Here is a 15,986-nt window from a genome sequence, read left to right as displayed (position 1 = left end):
CAGAGAAACAACACAGCGCAAGAACAAAGACTTCCGCATGCAAACATGAGCAACCAGCTAACCACAAAGCAGCAAAACCAGCAGATTCTTAAATGTTAAAAAATCTCCTCAAGTTCTCTTTGATACCCACAAATCTTTGTGCTGCTGATCCAGAAGTAGGGGATAGATGCCTGCCTGATTTTTCCAGCTGAGATTCCTCCAGTGAATGTGAGAAAATTAAATACATATTCAGTTGAATGGATGCCAAGGTTGGCTGATGAGATTGATAGCTTCTCAGATGGGGTGCAGAGACTTTTTAGCTTCTCAGGTGGGACACAAAGCCACTATATCTTGAGGCATTTTGTATTTGTTTTTTGTTTCCTCAGACGGGGTTATCATTCTTTATTCCTTGTGTTTGTTTCTCACTTGCCAGATGTGGGACATAAGAAAGAAGTAACACCCAAGAGGTTAATGCCTGTTTGCCATGAGGTCTTTTTGCAATCACAGTTTCTGAGCCTCTGCAATTAGACGTGAAGGCACCGATCTCATCTTTACAAATGTCACCAACACCTGACCCTGTGAGGCAATACGCAAACAAACCTGACCAAACAGTGAAACCTGGGTGAGTTTTGGATCTATAAACCATTCCATATGATAACAGGGTAGAAACATATAGTTGCCTTCTGACTTCAAAGCTTGACTCTATCCTACTTTGCTTACTTCTGAATAAAGACAGAAGTTTTTGCTGCAGTCAGCAGGGAGAAACAGGCACCTCCCAAGGCCAGTCCCGACTAACTGGGATCTCAGCAGCCCTCTGGAGGGACTATTTCCCCCTGCTCTCTCCAAGGGCAACTGAAAGCAACAGCTACTAACTTTGGCACCTCCATTACGTGCCTCACTCTGAGCAAACTGAGTGGGCGCAGTGCATTTTCCTAAACTGTGCGCATTATTCTTCTATGTGTTTTGAACTCCTTCAGTACTTTGCATAAGCAACATCCCAAAATAAGGCTGAATAAGCAAGTGAAGCTGGCAGCATGCAGCTCAGAGCATTAGAAAGATGAAATTTGCAGAATCCTAGCCTAGTATTTGATTTAAGATTAATCTGTTAGCAGCATCTGTCAAAATAGTAAAATTTACTGTAACATATTGGAAGCTGTTGTAGAAGTTCCAGTCCTGCATTACAATGATAGCAAGAGTTACATTGGCACATAACTAGTAAAATTTAGCGCATAATTATGTCGTTTGAGTTTGCATGCAAGTGGCCTGATCTCATTATTACAAGCAGAGTGTGTCCTTTTCTGAGTAAAAGCTGAAGGGTTTGGCTTTAAGTAAATACATTTTTTCAGCATAACCTAGCCTCAGCAGTTTCTAAAGTATTGCTCCAGGCAAAATCGTACGCTTCCCATATGCTGCACTTTTTTAACTTAAAGTTCAGCTTGGCAATTTGAAAGCATACCTACCAGCAATTCTTACCACCAGGTATAGTAAACTGCATTTAAGAGTACTGATGTAATCACTGAAATGGGAATCTTACGATTTTGCCTGAAAAGTGACAATGATTACAGTACTAATCGTGAGGGAACATGGAAGCCACACTTTCATACCACATCATGCACTAGTGCATACACATGTTCTCTCTCCCATGTTGGTTTTTCCTCTGGATTAGTCTTCCTGGTTGCTTCAGGAGCTTTACACTGGAAAGCTTTTCCCAATGTCTTGTTCAAAACCAAGACTGTTCTCTGAATGTATGACTCTACAGCATGATGGGAGAAAAAATCATAGTGAGATTAACTCCACATATTCACGCTCTCAAGATGGCATGCCGGAAGAGGCACTGGCAGTATTCAGGCACCTCCTCTGATCTCTTTCATGCAGTCATAATGTCCTGGAAGATGGGCTATAGATGTCTTAAAGTACTTTTTTTAGAGAAAAGCAATGTGAATTGGACAGAATCATCCTATGTGATAAGGTCTGGAAGAAAGTGTTTCCCATATGATAGCTACAGCTCTAAAGCTCTTGGCCACTGTGCTCCAGAGCTTAAGGGACATGAAGATGTACAGATATAACCAGTGTTTGATACTGAGTCTATTCTTGGTAGCCACAGCTCTGCCATTTATAGTTATTACCACGGTAAGGCCAGGGAAGGAAGGGGCTGAGCAGAGAATTGCAAATCTGATTTAGACCTTGCCTATCTCATCAGACATTGAGGCTGCAGCTAACCCTCCTAGAAGGGAACAGTCCTTCTACCTGACATAGTGAGAAGAGTCTGGAAAATGAGTGAAGTTCCTTTCTCTCCTGTGTAACTACTTGCTCCAAGCTGAACAGCTACAGGACAATGTCACTACACATCTCCTGCGCTGTAGCATGATGAAATCTAAAGCTTTAAATATGTTCAGGGGGAGTAACTCCTTTGTGGTGCCTTCACGGTTAACCCTACGAGCTAGGATATGAAGTCCAGAAGCATCTTCCTCAGGCACATATAATTGGGAAGGTTGACTTCATGACAGGATAAATAGTGCCGGAATTGTGTACCACGAGAAGAGGGCTGTAAGGGGAACTTAGTTCACACTGCAATCCTTGAGGAAATTTCCTTTTTACCCTATATGGGAATGACCGAGTCCCAAGTCACCAAACAAGTGACAGACATTTGAGCTTACAATCAACCATGGACATGCTTGCACACACACCTTGGAGAAGCCCTTTTACAAAACCTGATGTTGTATAAGAATCAGTGATAGAAATGTACGTAGTTTTCTTCTTCATGCAGGTAATGTTTCCATCAAGGAATAAATGCATATAAAACACAATGTTCCTTCTGGTTGTTTTTATCACGATACGTCTGTTTACTTCACCTATACTTTAGACTATCGTGACTTGGACTACTACTATAAGAAACTGGCCATCCCCTGATATGATGATTGACTAGCTACAGATTTACAAAGGCATCATAGCCAATAATTTTCCTTTCAAGTAAACCCGCTCCTTATAGTGCCCTGTTTTTTACGTCACAGCTAATGTAAAACAAAAAGGATGTAAACACTACTTCTAACGGTATCTTTAAAGAACTGGAGGCAGTATAAATAAATGTATAAATGTAAATATAGCAAGACCAGAATTCCAATACTTTTTAACCACACCTAGATAGCAGAGCTTGCCTCAGTAACAGGGCTCATATCCGCCCCACAAACCTACTAATATCATCAAAGAAGTAATTTTTTCAACAACAATATAACCAGCAAATAGCATTTTTTCATAATAAAGTTTAGCTCAAATCACCATCTTGAATATCAAGCACAAACTCGGTGAACTCACTGCTACATAAATATGCAGAACGATGGTGATGAATGAAGTTGAAATCAAGACAAAGACGCTGTCTTTGTGTCAGGACAGAGGTTCATTGACAGTGAGTCAGTACCCACAGCTGCACGTGGGATGTTGATTAGCTAATTATATGATAGTTGGTACATGAGTTTATAGACACTTAAAGACTGCAGCCTACGTATAATTGTTCTTTCTGTTTTGTTCTGCTTAAAAAAGCAGCTAGAGACATGTCGGCAACTAAACAAAAAGAACTTCAATTAACATTTGTCACATGCCCACTACAATATTATTGACTACACAAAGATAGAGCTTTGTTAGGATATCTTAGGGTTTCATTTCCATGCTCAGACTCCAACTATAGTTTCTCATCCTCACATTATGTAAAAGCAGCCCAGTTTTAAAGTTCTGCTCACTGTGGATGACTCACATTATTATATGCCAACCACCAATAAATTTTGTTTTACTCCTTTGTTTTACATACCTGAAGCGTTCCAGCTGGAGTTTGTCTTATTCAGAGTCTGTACATTTTGCATACTGCTTATTGTACCATGTAATCACTCTCCATCCTTCTCCTTTCAGCTTTTAACAAGCTCCTGCACTGGGACTTGGGCCATTTCACAAAACTATGCTACAGAACTCAGCATACACCATTTATTGCCGAGGTACGCTGAGCTCTGAGAAGACACCATGTGATCTGTGGGCTTCGCTGCAGACTCATGAGAATTCACACAACTACACTGCAGACACTGATAAAGCAAAGAACTCAGTCTGATAAACTGTTCCTGATGTCAAAAGATTTTTTGAACTGTTGTACATAAGGTTGGCATCAGGGAACAAACAATGCCTGCCACTAAATCCTTTTACAGACACAGGAGATTAAGGCTTAGTTTACGACTGGGAAGGTTCTATTCTCTGTATCAATAGGAGAAGGTCTCGAAGGTGAATAAATTCCCAAAAGTCTCCAGTGAAGCAGAGGGAGAGCAGCTTTAGGCACAATACAGGTCTTGCTCTGTGATTCTCCACCATTGCCTTCTAAGATTGTATCAGCAGCCAGCTCATTTTTTGATCTAGTTTAAGTAGAGAGAAAAATGAAATGTCCCAGTATCCTAAGTTTCCTGCCTAAGAGGCTCATGAAACAGTCATCATGAGACAAGAACGTTGTCAGATTCCAGAACGTCACAGAGTTTAATACAGAAAGCATGAAAGAACAGGTGAAATTATTTATTTATGTAATAAGTGCTGAGTACTTCCGGATTCTGCTGTTTTTGCTAAAGAATGAGATAAAAATAACAATGTCATTAATCTTACAAAGACACATGAGCACTTCTTTCCAGAAATAACTGTTAAGCATAAAATTTCAGTCATTAATCAAAGCATGCAGAGGCCTAACCCTTTTTAGGATTCTAAAAGGAAGTGTAAAGCGTTATGGCTGTAAAGCAACGGGAACATAAAGGCACATTTAACTTTTATTCTAATAAGTAACTTCAGGAGAAGCAAGCGTAGGGCCAATTTCTCAACTAGTGCATGGTCCTACTGCTTCTGCTAGTTTTAGCGAAGCTGCAGCAGATTTTACCATCTCAGAAGTTGGTCTCTGCTGCCTGAAAGAAACCTGGAAGAAAGAAGGGCAGTACCACATGATATTATGAATATGAAAAAAAAAGAAGTAATAAAAAGATGCCACAGGAACTAACAAAGGAGACATACCCATGAGGAAAGGAAAAACACAAGATAAAAAAATGCTTAAGAGGTTCATTCAGGAAAGAAAAGTAGCAGATGCAGCACAAGGGAACGTGAACTCTGCCCAGATGCTGAGAATATGGGTAAGACTCATAGAAAAAAAAATTAATACAGAAAGTTATCTTTTCAGATAAAGCAGAGATGTAGCACAAACAAGGATGAATCATATTTGTTTCACACAGGTCAACTCCAGAAAGAGATTTGTTACAAAGACGGGTTATTTTATCTCAGATCCACAGTCCTGTTGATAAATCTCAAAGTGATTCAACAAGAAAGAAAATTTCCCAGGGAACAAGCTCTAACCCTTATTTAAGCTGCTGAAGGTATTGCTTAGCGGTCCGGGGGTACAGATAAATTGCCTCTGTGTCAATTCAAAACTCGTACACAGTTGTCATGAAGGGCAGTGTTATGTCTGCATGCAATTTCCTGGAACAAATCAAAACCCATAAAATGCTGACAATACATTAAGACTGTTTTCTCTGAAAATAGTTACCTCAAAATTATAGTCCAGGTCCTGAAAAAAAATGAAGGGAAACAAATCATATCTTAAAAAGTCTGACAGAAGAATCCAAACTATTTTAGCATATGAAACTAAAACTAAAAGCTGTTGCACAGAATCACATAGAATCACAGAATCATTAAGGTTGGAAAGGAACTTCAAGATCATCAAGTCCAACCATCAACCCAACACCACCATGCCCCCTAAACCATATCCCGAAGTGCCACATCCACACATTCTTTAAATTCTTCCAGTGACAGTGACTCCACCACCTCCCTGGGCAGCCTGTTCCAATGCTTGACCGCTCTCTCCGTAAAGAAATTTTTCCTAGTATCTAGTCTAAACCTCCCCTGGCACAACTTGAGGCCATTTCCTCTTGTCCTATCACTAGTTACTTGGGAGAAGAGACCAACACCCACATCGCCACAACCCCCTTTCAGGTAGTTGTAGAACGCGATGACTATTGAGATAAAACAGCAATAGAAACTGAACATTTACAATTCCACACACACAGTATACGCATACAGTGCTCCAGCAGTAAAGTCTGCAAGACAGGGCTGGGCTGATCCCAAGCTAGTTGGTATTAAGAGAAAAACACTAGGCTCTTCTGTCACTTCCAACAGTGGCACTACAATTTGTCCATCACCAAGACAGTCGATTGCACATTGCTCAGCTATCCCAACTCTTTGCATCCCAGCTAGACCTGAGCAAAGATCAGAAGGGATAGCCAAATCCTAGATGAATTTTACTCTCTACCCTATACAGAGGACCTGCATCTCTCCTTATTTTTAATTGATTATGTATTTTTGTTACAGTTAACACAAGAAGTTGGACCATCATTCCGCCTGTCACAGGTGTGGCTAGCAACTATTTTTAAATCCTGTGTCATCACTTGGGAAGCCACTGGGTCCTATATTCTTTCCAACTGTAAAGAGGGCATACCTGAGGTGAAAAAGACCTGCTGGCTCCAGTGAGGCCAGCTAGATAAACAAGAAATCCAGTCATTCCCACTATCAATGCACTAGCCTCCAATGTATTCTGGAGAACTGGCATCTTAAAAAAGAAGCCTAGCAGCCAAGTCCTGCTCTGTAGACAACTTCTGGTGCTGAACTCTAACACAAGGTACAGCGCACACACACTTAACCACCTCTGCTAGGTCAACAATTTCCAGACCCTCACAGAATCCAGAGGGTGAACCCGCATTTAACTTTATTTTAATGATGCTAGACTAGGTTGGGTGCACCACAACCCAGGCTTTGCTGGTGCTGGCGGAGAGGCTGCTCAGGTTGGCAGCACCAAAGGTAACAGCCAGGAGCCTGGGATCCGCCGTGCATGCCATGGCTGGCCACTGACGCCGTGTCTGGGTTTGGCGCGATCTTCTTACACAGCCCTGAGTTTGGCGGGATCTCCTTAGACCATCATTTTAGAACTGCAACCGCCAGGACCACCGACCCCTTTAACTTCAGGTGACACCGCAGCAAACGCCTTCAACCTTCCTCATGACTAACTGCCATCTCCTCAGGGGACAACCCACCATGGTGGGCTGGGCGAGCATAGGGCTGCAGAGGCCACCGCCACCTTCAGCACCACCATCACCACCACCAGCATCTCCGCCACTGTCACCACCACTATCTCCACCACCGCCAGCATCTCCACCGCCACCACTATCTCCACCGCCGCCCCGGGGTAGGCTGGCGGTGCAGCTCGGCCCCGGGCTCCCCTCAGGGCTCGCCCTCAGCGGGCGGTTGCAGCCGTTGGCGGGGAACGCAGCGGGCGCCTCGCGGCGGAGGGGGGCGGGCCGGCGGCGCCGCGCGGCCCTGCCGCCGCCAGCCGCGGTGCGGGCGGGGGGAGGGCGGGTGGTGTGTCCCGCACGTCATATCAGCCGCCCGGCCGGGATTGGCTGCGGTGCCTCACCCGACTGGACGCGGGCGCCCGGGCTGGCGCGGCGGCTCCCGCGCTCGGCGCTCGCGCGCGGCCCCGCCCCGCCCGGCGCGGCCCGGCCCGGCCCGAGGGGAGGGGTGGCGGAGCGCAGCGGCGGGCCCGTCGCTGCCTCCGGCCGCGGGTAGGTTGGCGGCGGGTAACGTGACATCCGCGGCTGGGGGCTTATAAACCTTACGCGGGGCGCGGGCCGGCGGCGGCGAGCCGGGAGGGGGACGGCAGAGCGGCGGCCGTTCGCCCTCCCTCCCTCACGGGCCGAGGCGGCGGCGGGCGCAGCCCGCTGAGGTGAGAGGGCGGGGAGGCTCGCGCCCCCGGTGCCCAGCGGGGAGGCGAGGACCGGGGCGGGGGGCGGTTTTATGCCCCGGAGCCGCGAGGCGAACCGCGAACCCGAGGGCGAAGGGGCTTGCGCCGGACTGACGGCAGCCGGGATCCGTGCCCTCCCCGTGGGCCGAGCCGCTGACAGGCCGGGGCCGCGCAGCCCCTGGCGCCGCTCCTGCTGGGCTCCCGCCTTCCCACGGGCTGTCGGGCTCCGAGCCATTCGGCCGGTGCCTCTGGAGCCTGGCTGGTGCTAGGGGCGGCGGCGGTGTGTAAGGGTGTGTGTAACGGTGTGTGTCGGCCTGGCCCGTCCTGGGGGGGTTTAACGGGCTGTCCCTGCGCGTGTGCTTCAGGACTGCGGCGAAGCCAATGCCCAGGCTGGAGAGCTGCGGCTGGAGCTGTTCCTGCGCTGCCAGGGGAAGGCACAAGACCCAGCTGGGGGACACGGCTGCCGGCCTGGCCGCCAAGGTGGGCGAGATGCTGAGCTCCTCCGTCTCCAGCCCCGCGCTGGCGGCTCACGGAGGACGCAGCCCCAGCACCGTCAGTGCCAGCAGCACCGCCGGCGGCAGGAGCAGCAGCAGCACCTTGAGCTTGAGGCAACACCTGGTGCAGAGGAGCGTGGTCCTCTTCGTCGTCGGTGCTTTCATGGCCCTGGTGCTGAACCTGCTGCAGATCCAGAGAAATGTGACTCTGTTCCCTGACGAAGTGATTTCCACGCTCTTCTCCTCTGCCTGGTGGGTGCCCCCGTGCTGCGGGACAGCAGCAGGTGAGTTGCTGATCTCCACGAGTTTCTTTTTTTTTCCCATCCTCCCGTGGGGAGGAGAGGCGGTGGGGCTGCATTTGTGACCCGTGTGCGTGGGAGCTTAGCACTTCCATCACCTGGAGTAAGTGATGAGAACTCTGGCTCGTAGAAGGATGAGTGCCCACTCCAGCTTTATCCACGTGCAAGGGCCACCCACGCGTTTCCCGCGTGTCAGAAAGAGGGGTTTTTTTGAGCTGGTGCACCCCGAACGTGGGTAAAGTATTTTCCCGCGGTGCGGCCTGGAAGCGCCAGTGAGCAGCTCCCGCGCCGTGGCGTGGAGGTGCGCATGGAAACACGCGCTCCCCACGCCGCTGCTGCTGTGTTTCCCCAGTGACAGTGTGAGTTCAGTGCGGGGTTTCCCCGCTCCCCCCGCATCCCCGCCACCCCACGGCGGGGCACGGGTGGGCAGGGCGGGGCCGCGCCGGTGCAGCGCCGCCGCGTCCCCGCCCCTCGCCCGCCATTGGTTGCCGGCGAACTGGTGAGTGGCGGGCGGCGCTCGCCATTGGCTGCCGGCGCGAACTGGCGACGGGCTGGGCCGAAAACAAGGAAGTCACGTGCGGCGGCGGCGCTGCCCGCCCCTGCCCGCCGCCCGCCACTGGGAGCGGCTCCGGAGCCGCAGCGCGGAACGGCCCGTGAAGCCCCGGGGCGTCATTGGCGCAGCGGCCGGCACTTACCGGTGCGTTAGCGTTAATAACCGGCTCCTATCCTTGTCAACAAAAAGCCTCGATGCAGGGTTGGGGGATTAAAAAGGAGTTAAATCTTGGGAAATAAAGCCACTGTAATCTCTTTTAATCCGCATTGAAAGTACTTTAAACAACTCTTGCATGTTTTTTTTTAATGCAGTGATGCTGTCATGCGCTACTTGTACCTCATAGTAAGGGAAATTTGAACGAATGATAAACTGCATAGTAAAGAGATTGCCACAGGATATGCTCCATTGAGAGGTCTTATAGGCCTGTCACTGTTGGATTAAACTTTGGCATTTAGCTGTTACTGTACAGTAAAAATCCTGGTAACTGGCACCAAAATAATGAAGCTCTTTCAGTGTCAGATCACATGTTTTTCTTCGAATGGTATGTCTTGTAGCTGCCTTAATATAGATTATTCCTCTTAGGATTTTAGGGGGTGGGGGGGAGGAAACATACATGTTACATACAGTTACAGCAGCATGTCCATCCCTGGAGTTGGCAACAACAAATGGAATTGCAAGGCTTAGAATAATGAAACTCATCTGGTGTTTGTGCTAATAACTAAGCTAACACTAGCCTTTGTTTTTCATCTGCAATGAATTTGCAGACTGGTAAGACTGAGAAAATGCTATATGAGGATAAAAACTTTGTCTAGTTGATAGTATGAGTAGTTATTTTTTCCTGACATAAATGTGACTGATGGCAGGTGCTTCTTTAAGTTCAGCTCTGCTTCTATTTGGTATCAAAATTAATGTGGTTTGGACGGCAGCATAGTCTGACTTGCAGCCCAGCAGAAGGAGAGAAAGCAGGTCTGCCAAGAAGCTTTGGAGTCCAGGCAAATATTTAATTCAGGGCTTGATTCACAGCTAATGAGTCAAGTTCATAAAACTGTCTGCCCTGCACATGAGCAATAAAGGCATACTCCATTCCTCAGTGGAATTAAGCTTCTTGTTATGCTTGTTATTTATTGGCACAAAACAGCATCTGCTCAGGATGTCAAGTGATATATATTTATGGCAGAAAAGTAGCTTGAAGTCAGATACCTTAACATTGTAATATATATCTCTGCTTTAAAGGTTCAAACAGAATATTGCTTGTTAGAATGTGGGGGTTTTTTTCTTTTCTAAAGTGGAGGGGGTAATAATTGTCTCTTCTTCATCAGGCTTACTGTAGCGTGACAAGGACCTCACTACTTTGTCAAGCACTTATTTGCCAAGCCAATATTTAGTACTGTTGAGGTAATCATTGTGTAATGTTAGTACAAGTAGTGTTCCTTCTCTTGCAGCTGTCGTTGGCCTGCTGTATCCCTGCATTGATAGCCACCTTGGGGAACCACACAAATTCAAGAGAGAGTGGGCCAGCGTAATGCGATGTATAGCGGTTTTCGTTGGCATTAACCATGCAAGTGCTGTATCCTTAAACTAGTTTACATTGTTGCTCGATGTGCTTAGTCTGTTGTCACGAAAGTCTCCCCAGTTCACGGCTGCGAGAATTGCAAAGGTAAGGATGGTGCTGCTGGCACAGGTATAAACTGTGAGGCCTGCAGTACACTGCAATAGTTACTTTCAGACAGGTAACACAGTTCACTTAAAACTAGTTTGGGGGGGGGGGGGGTGCATCTGACAGGGAAGAGGGAGAGACAGAGTATGTGTGGTTTAACTGCAAGCATAACAGTGTAAGTTGTGTTATTTTAATCTGTATGTTGTCTACATATAATAGTTAACACAATTAACTAGTGAGGTACACTGAACTCTTCAGTAAGAGTATTCTTTGTGTTGAATAATGATGGTTTGAGCAGAAAACCTAAATCAGCAGCGATAACTAGGTACCTTGAGACAAAAATCCATAAAAGTTAAATATGTTGTAATATAGTATATTCTTTAGATGCTCAGTGTGACAAATTGATGTTGCCTTTGCATTCGCACTCCAATCCAAGTCAGCAAGAGCTATGATTGCTCAGCAGGTCTGAAAATCAGATCCTTAACATATAGTACTTGGAGATACAGAATCATGCTCACTTGCAATTTGACTTCTCCTTTGTTCAGTTTCAGCAGCAGGATGTCCGCAGACTTAAAAGGATTGTCCTTAACATATTTTTCCAGAAACTAGATTTTGCAAACAACATCCAACTGTCCCTGACTCTAGCAGCCTTATCACTGGGTCTTTGGTGGACATTTGATCGTTCAAGAAGTGGTCTCGGACTTGGAATTACAATAGCCTTTGTAGCAACTCTGATAACCCAGTTCCTTGTATATAATGGTGTTTATCAGTAAGTTACGCTTTTAAAATACCATTTCAACTCTCGTGTCTTAATTAAAAACAGGGGTCCACATGCACTGGAAGTTAGTTATTAACATGTTTGGCATGTTCTTATAGTAAGACATTTTGTTTGTCTAAGGCAGCTAATTGTCCAGTTGTTCCAAATGGTCAGATTGAGAACTGGGGGTGGAGGGTGGGAAGCAAACGAGTTGGGATGTATGTTGAAATGGTAACAGCTCAGCAAACTGAACTTCTGCTGGCTTGGTGGCTCTCAGGAGAGAGAATTTCTAAACTTTGCTGGCTAGGACATTGGGTTTTAGAAGCTTATTCAGCTAACAGACTGAATTTGGTCTCCTTATTTCTTCTCCTATGTTACTGGGGTTTTTTTTGTTTGGGTCCAGGGAGAGAATTCTATAGCATCTTGTTAACAGTATGTAAGGTGATGATAATAACTTGTCTCTAACTTACTTCCCTTTGTTTACTAGGTATACATCCCCTGATTTTCTTTACATCCGTTCTTGGCTTCCATGTATATTTTTCTCAGGAGGTGTGACTGTAGGAAACATAGGACGCCAACTGGCTATGGTAATTACTGTATAATTAGCATTTCCCTTAACAATCCAAATACCTTTCATTGTTGTTAGTCCAAGAACAAACTATGCCTTTAAGGGTATGACTCACAAATTGACAGAGATAAATAGATATGTTCTCAAGAGTTGAAATGTAAGCATACAACCTGTGTTGCCAGTAGAGTGGGAATTGTCTTAGTAAGTGTTGGAGTGTCTTCTGTGTTTAACTTTTTCGAGCAACAGCCTAAATAAGACTGCAATGAGTACGCCACTTCTGGTGAAAATCTTAGTCGCTCCTGCTCTGCCAGTAATTTGAATTAACATCTAAGGTAGCTAGAAAACTGAGACACAGATAGACTTTCTCTATTTATGCAGTAAAGCATTTTGTTATGTAGGTGAAAGAAAATGTCCCTATATAGCATTAAATTCCACCACTCTAGAGTCAAGTATGCTCGTTCTGGTCACTTAAGATGTAGTTCACATATCACTCTGTATATGGGATAATATAGTATAAATTACTGTCTCATTTGCATCTTAAGTAATTATTTCCTTGTAGCGTACTTAAGACTGTATGCTTCCTCATCAGCCTAAGGCTTGGTTGTGAAAAGTGTTCTGACAGTGATGGACAGTAATAATTAACACTGTATTGATTTAACTTCTGTCTTCTTTGCTACATAAGTAGTTTAGCCTGGAAAACATCCTTCAAGTATTTCACTTCTCTAAGGCTGTTGTTTAGGTGCCTTTAATTTTTACTGAAGGAAGGGCATTTGTAGACTTGGGAGTTCCTGAAATACTAGTCTCTGAACTGTTTAGTAAGGGGGAGAGCTGCTTTTGGGGGCTAAACCACAAGTGAGTAAAAAGATTAGTCTAAAGCTAGCTGTCTTTTCTGGAATAGGCTTTCTGCCTCTTCTGCCTAGCCTGGCTAACGCAGTGGATGGATGCTAATGTACTTCTACTGTGGATAGTCTGAACTTGATGCTGCAGATGGACAGAGAGCCATGTTGGTTGACCACCACTGGCTAATATTAAAGATAATTTCTTTAGCACTGATTCTCAGTTACTCTAAATTAATGGTAACTTCTTGTAGAAAAAGCTGTTTAAAAAAAAAAATCAAAAACATGGGGCACATCTACTCCTGTTATTGAGGTTTTTCTTTCATGCTGACTTGATACCAAATTACGGATTTCCTGGGACCATGGTCACAATCTTAACTTCGCAGTCAATTTTGGTTTGCTCTGCAGCTCTTTAAAATACAAGCTCACTACTCCCTCTTTAAATCCCAGTGGTGCATAGTGTCTGCATGTGCTTTTTTCTTAGGACTACGTGTTGGGGGAGGAGAGGGTATAATTCCTCTTTTTAAATTTGCCACTCACATCAAGTGAAAAAGATATATTAATATAGTCTTATTAAAGCCTTGCTATTGCAAGCAGAGTGTCAGAATAAAATTATAGTCAGTTATATGGTGCAGTTCTGTATTTCATGTTGGTGTGTACAGTATTTCCACTTGCTATGCTGCTTATGTTAGAAGGCAAAGGAAGGGAGCCTTAAAGAAGAAAGAGGTAAAATTAGGCATAGGACTTTTTAACTTTGATTTATTTTCACCTGGCATCTCACCTGAATGTAGTTAAAATCAGACTGGCTCCTGCCTGCAACTATCCTGTCAATCTTGTCATCTTCCTTACAAAGAAAGAGGGAAGTTGGCAAAGCAAAGCATTCTGTTCTGGTTATCTAGAAGCGCCTTATGTGTTTTACATTACCATTATTTAGTCTGGAAAAACTTGGAGAAGCCCGCCATTTTCACAGGAACACTTCTGCAAGTCACTGTGAAGCATTCAGGGAATTCTTGAATTCAAAGAATTCCACTTCTAAAACAGAATGGTAGCATTCAGTCTACTAGGTTTTTCTTCTATAGAGATGACCCAAAAGCATCGATCTGTTTTGTCAGACAATATGAATGTGGCAAGAAGGTGGAATATTGCATTTTTTTAAACTAAACCTGAATAAAACAATTATTTTTCTAACTATATTCTTCTGTAGTCCCTGAGCTGTTTGACTGCACGTTACAGTTGCAGATCAAACAGTAGATATTTTCTGGGCATGTCTGGAGTAGAAGGTGGCACCTGTAAAATACTGCAGTGGAGTAAAGTTGCCTTGCTTCTTCCTCAGCCCCTGCCTAGCTTTTGCAGTTAGAAAAGAAGTTAGAAGTGCTCCTGAGACATCCCCTCCCATCCTGAGAAATGTTAGCTGGGAGGTGCTTGCTGCTTTTCAATCAACAGATTTCAAACGAGCTTACATGCAGTAACCAAGTGCAGTGTTACTTTTAGGCAAACCTGCTGTTAGCAGAGGGTTTTGGGGTTAGTTTGTTTGTTGGAGTATTCTTTGCTATAAGCTTGAGGATGAAATCAAACATTTTTTTTAATAGCTTGATTTCAAATGAAAAGGTGAAGGTGCTGCCGCCATCAGCTTTCACTGCTCATTGTGACACCTAAAGCTGCTCAGTCCGTGCTCATCAGCTGGTTTGAAAGGGTGGCAACACTTCATTTTGAGTTGTAACCATCATTCTCAACACCTGGCAAATTAGGGTTGTTTTCAGAATTTGGACTTCACAAATATCTGTTGTTTGCTACTGCTTGAGGCTGTAGAACTGTGAACACATTCGGTACTTGCAAATACATTGGCATTTTGGCTCTAGAATGAGAAGAACATATTACAACATTTAAAGAAAAGTTTGTTACATTTCTTACACTGACATACTATAGGGTTTCATACTAGAAAGGGGACTTAAAAGGAAATGAGTAAGTCTATCTGATACCAGGCTTTGATTAGAAAATAGAGTAACTTATGCTTGAAGACAGTTTGAAAGAGAGCTGTTAAAAAAAAATGAATTAGCGCCTGTAAAGTGAAGCACAGTGTACCTTCTGCTAAGACATAAACTGAGAGAGGGAGGAAAGCTAACAAAGTCTTATAAAAAGCAGTGCAATTGGTAGATTGATTTATCAGATGCATTAATTGAGGCAGCACAGACCTATAGTGACTCTTCTGTCTACACTTAAGGAGTACATCCTTGTTGAGCTTTTATAAGAAGCTGTGTCTGCTAGGTCATTGTCAGCCTAACTGAAGTTAGTAGACAGTTTAATCATTGAAAATACTGCATAATGTAGTTGCTTCTCAGATGGCATTAAAATATGATATGTGTGTGTTGTTTTTTATGCATAGGGTATTCCAGAGAAACCACACAATGACTAAGTCTTTGAAGAAGAGAGCATGGTGCCAGTGTGAAAGCAACATTACGAAGATGTGTTCCTGTTTAAAAATGAAGATTATTTAGAAAAAATAATCTCTTTATGGGCTCACTGCACGAATGACTTGTGGAAAAAAACTATTAATCCACTCTTAGAATAGCCAAGTGAAATTAACTGCTTATCTTGAAATCTTACCCTGATTTACCACATAAGCATTGCATATGGCTGTTCTCTGGAAGAGTTTAACACCAAGTTGCATACAACTGTTCAGGCTAAGTGGCAGTTTTCCAAGTATTAGATTCCAATGTAAGTTATTGAAGCAGCTGCCATATTCTAAAGCCTTGAAATTTAATTACAAGCTCTTGTATCAGTGCCCAAAGGAAGTAGATCGATGGTGCTTAACAATGATGAAGTATGGTTTAATAGGAATAGTATTTATCCAAATCTTTAAAAAATAGGGTTATTTAAAAATAAGAGTGATTGAAATGGATTAAAGGCATTGCATTAATGCTTTTAGGAGTCTTATGAAGGAATCATGCCCTCACTTGTAATGCTGCATTAAGTTTCTGTCTTTGATGGTGGAGAAGGTTGGAGGGACAAAAGGTTGGAAGTCACTTAGTTTGGAATTTCTAAATT

At 44.4% G+C, this 15,986-nt stretch overlaps 1 protein-coding gene across 1 annotated transcript; it reads left to right on the top strand.

The window, feature by feature from the left end:
- Nucleotides 1-8,158: 8,158 nt before the first annotated feature.
- On the top strand, nt 8,159-15,354 carry INSIG1 (insulin induced gene 1; the record flags this gene model as incomplete). The annotated part of the gene is made up of 5 exons (XM_082015557.1): nt 8,159-8,555; nt 10,566-10,690; nt 11,383-11,549; nt 12,025-12,124; nt 15,325-15,354. 5 exons carry the CDS (start codon nt 8,159-8,161, stop codon nt 15,352-15,354), a joined length of 819 nt encoding a protein of 272 aa, XP_081871683.1.
- Nucleotides 15,355-15,986: the final 632 nt, after the last annotated feature.

The sequence above is a fragment of the Phaethon aethereus genome (assembly GCF_964289735.1).
Source record: "Phaethon aethereus genome assembly, chromosome: 2".
NCBI lineage: Eukaryota > Metazoa > Chordata > Aves > Phaethontiformes > Phaethontidae > Phaethon > Phaethon aethereus.
This window is presented reverse-complemented; position numbering and strand designations above follow the sequence as displayed.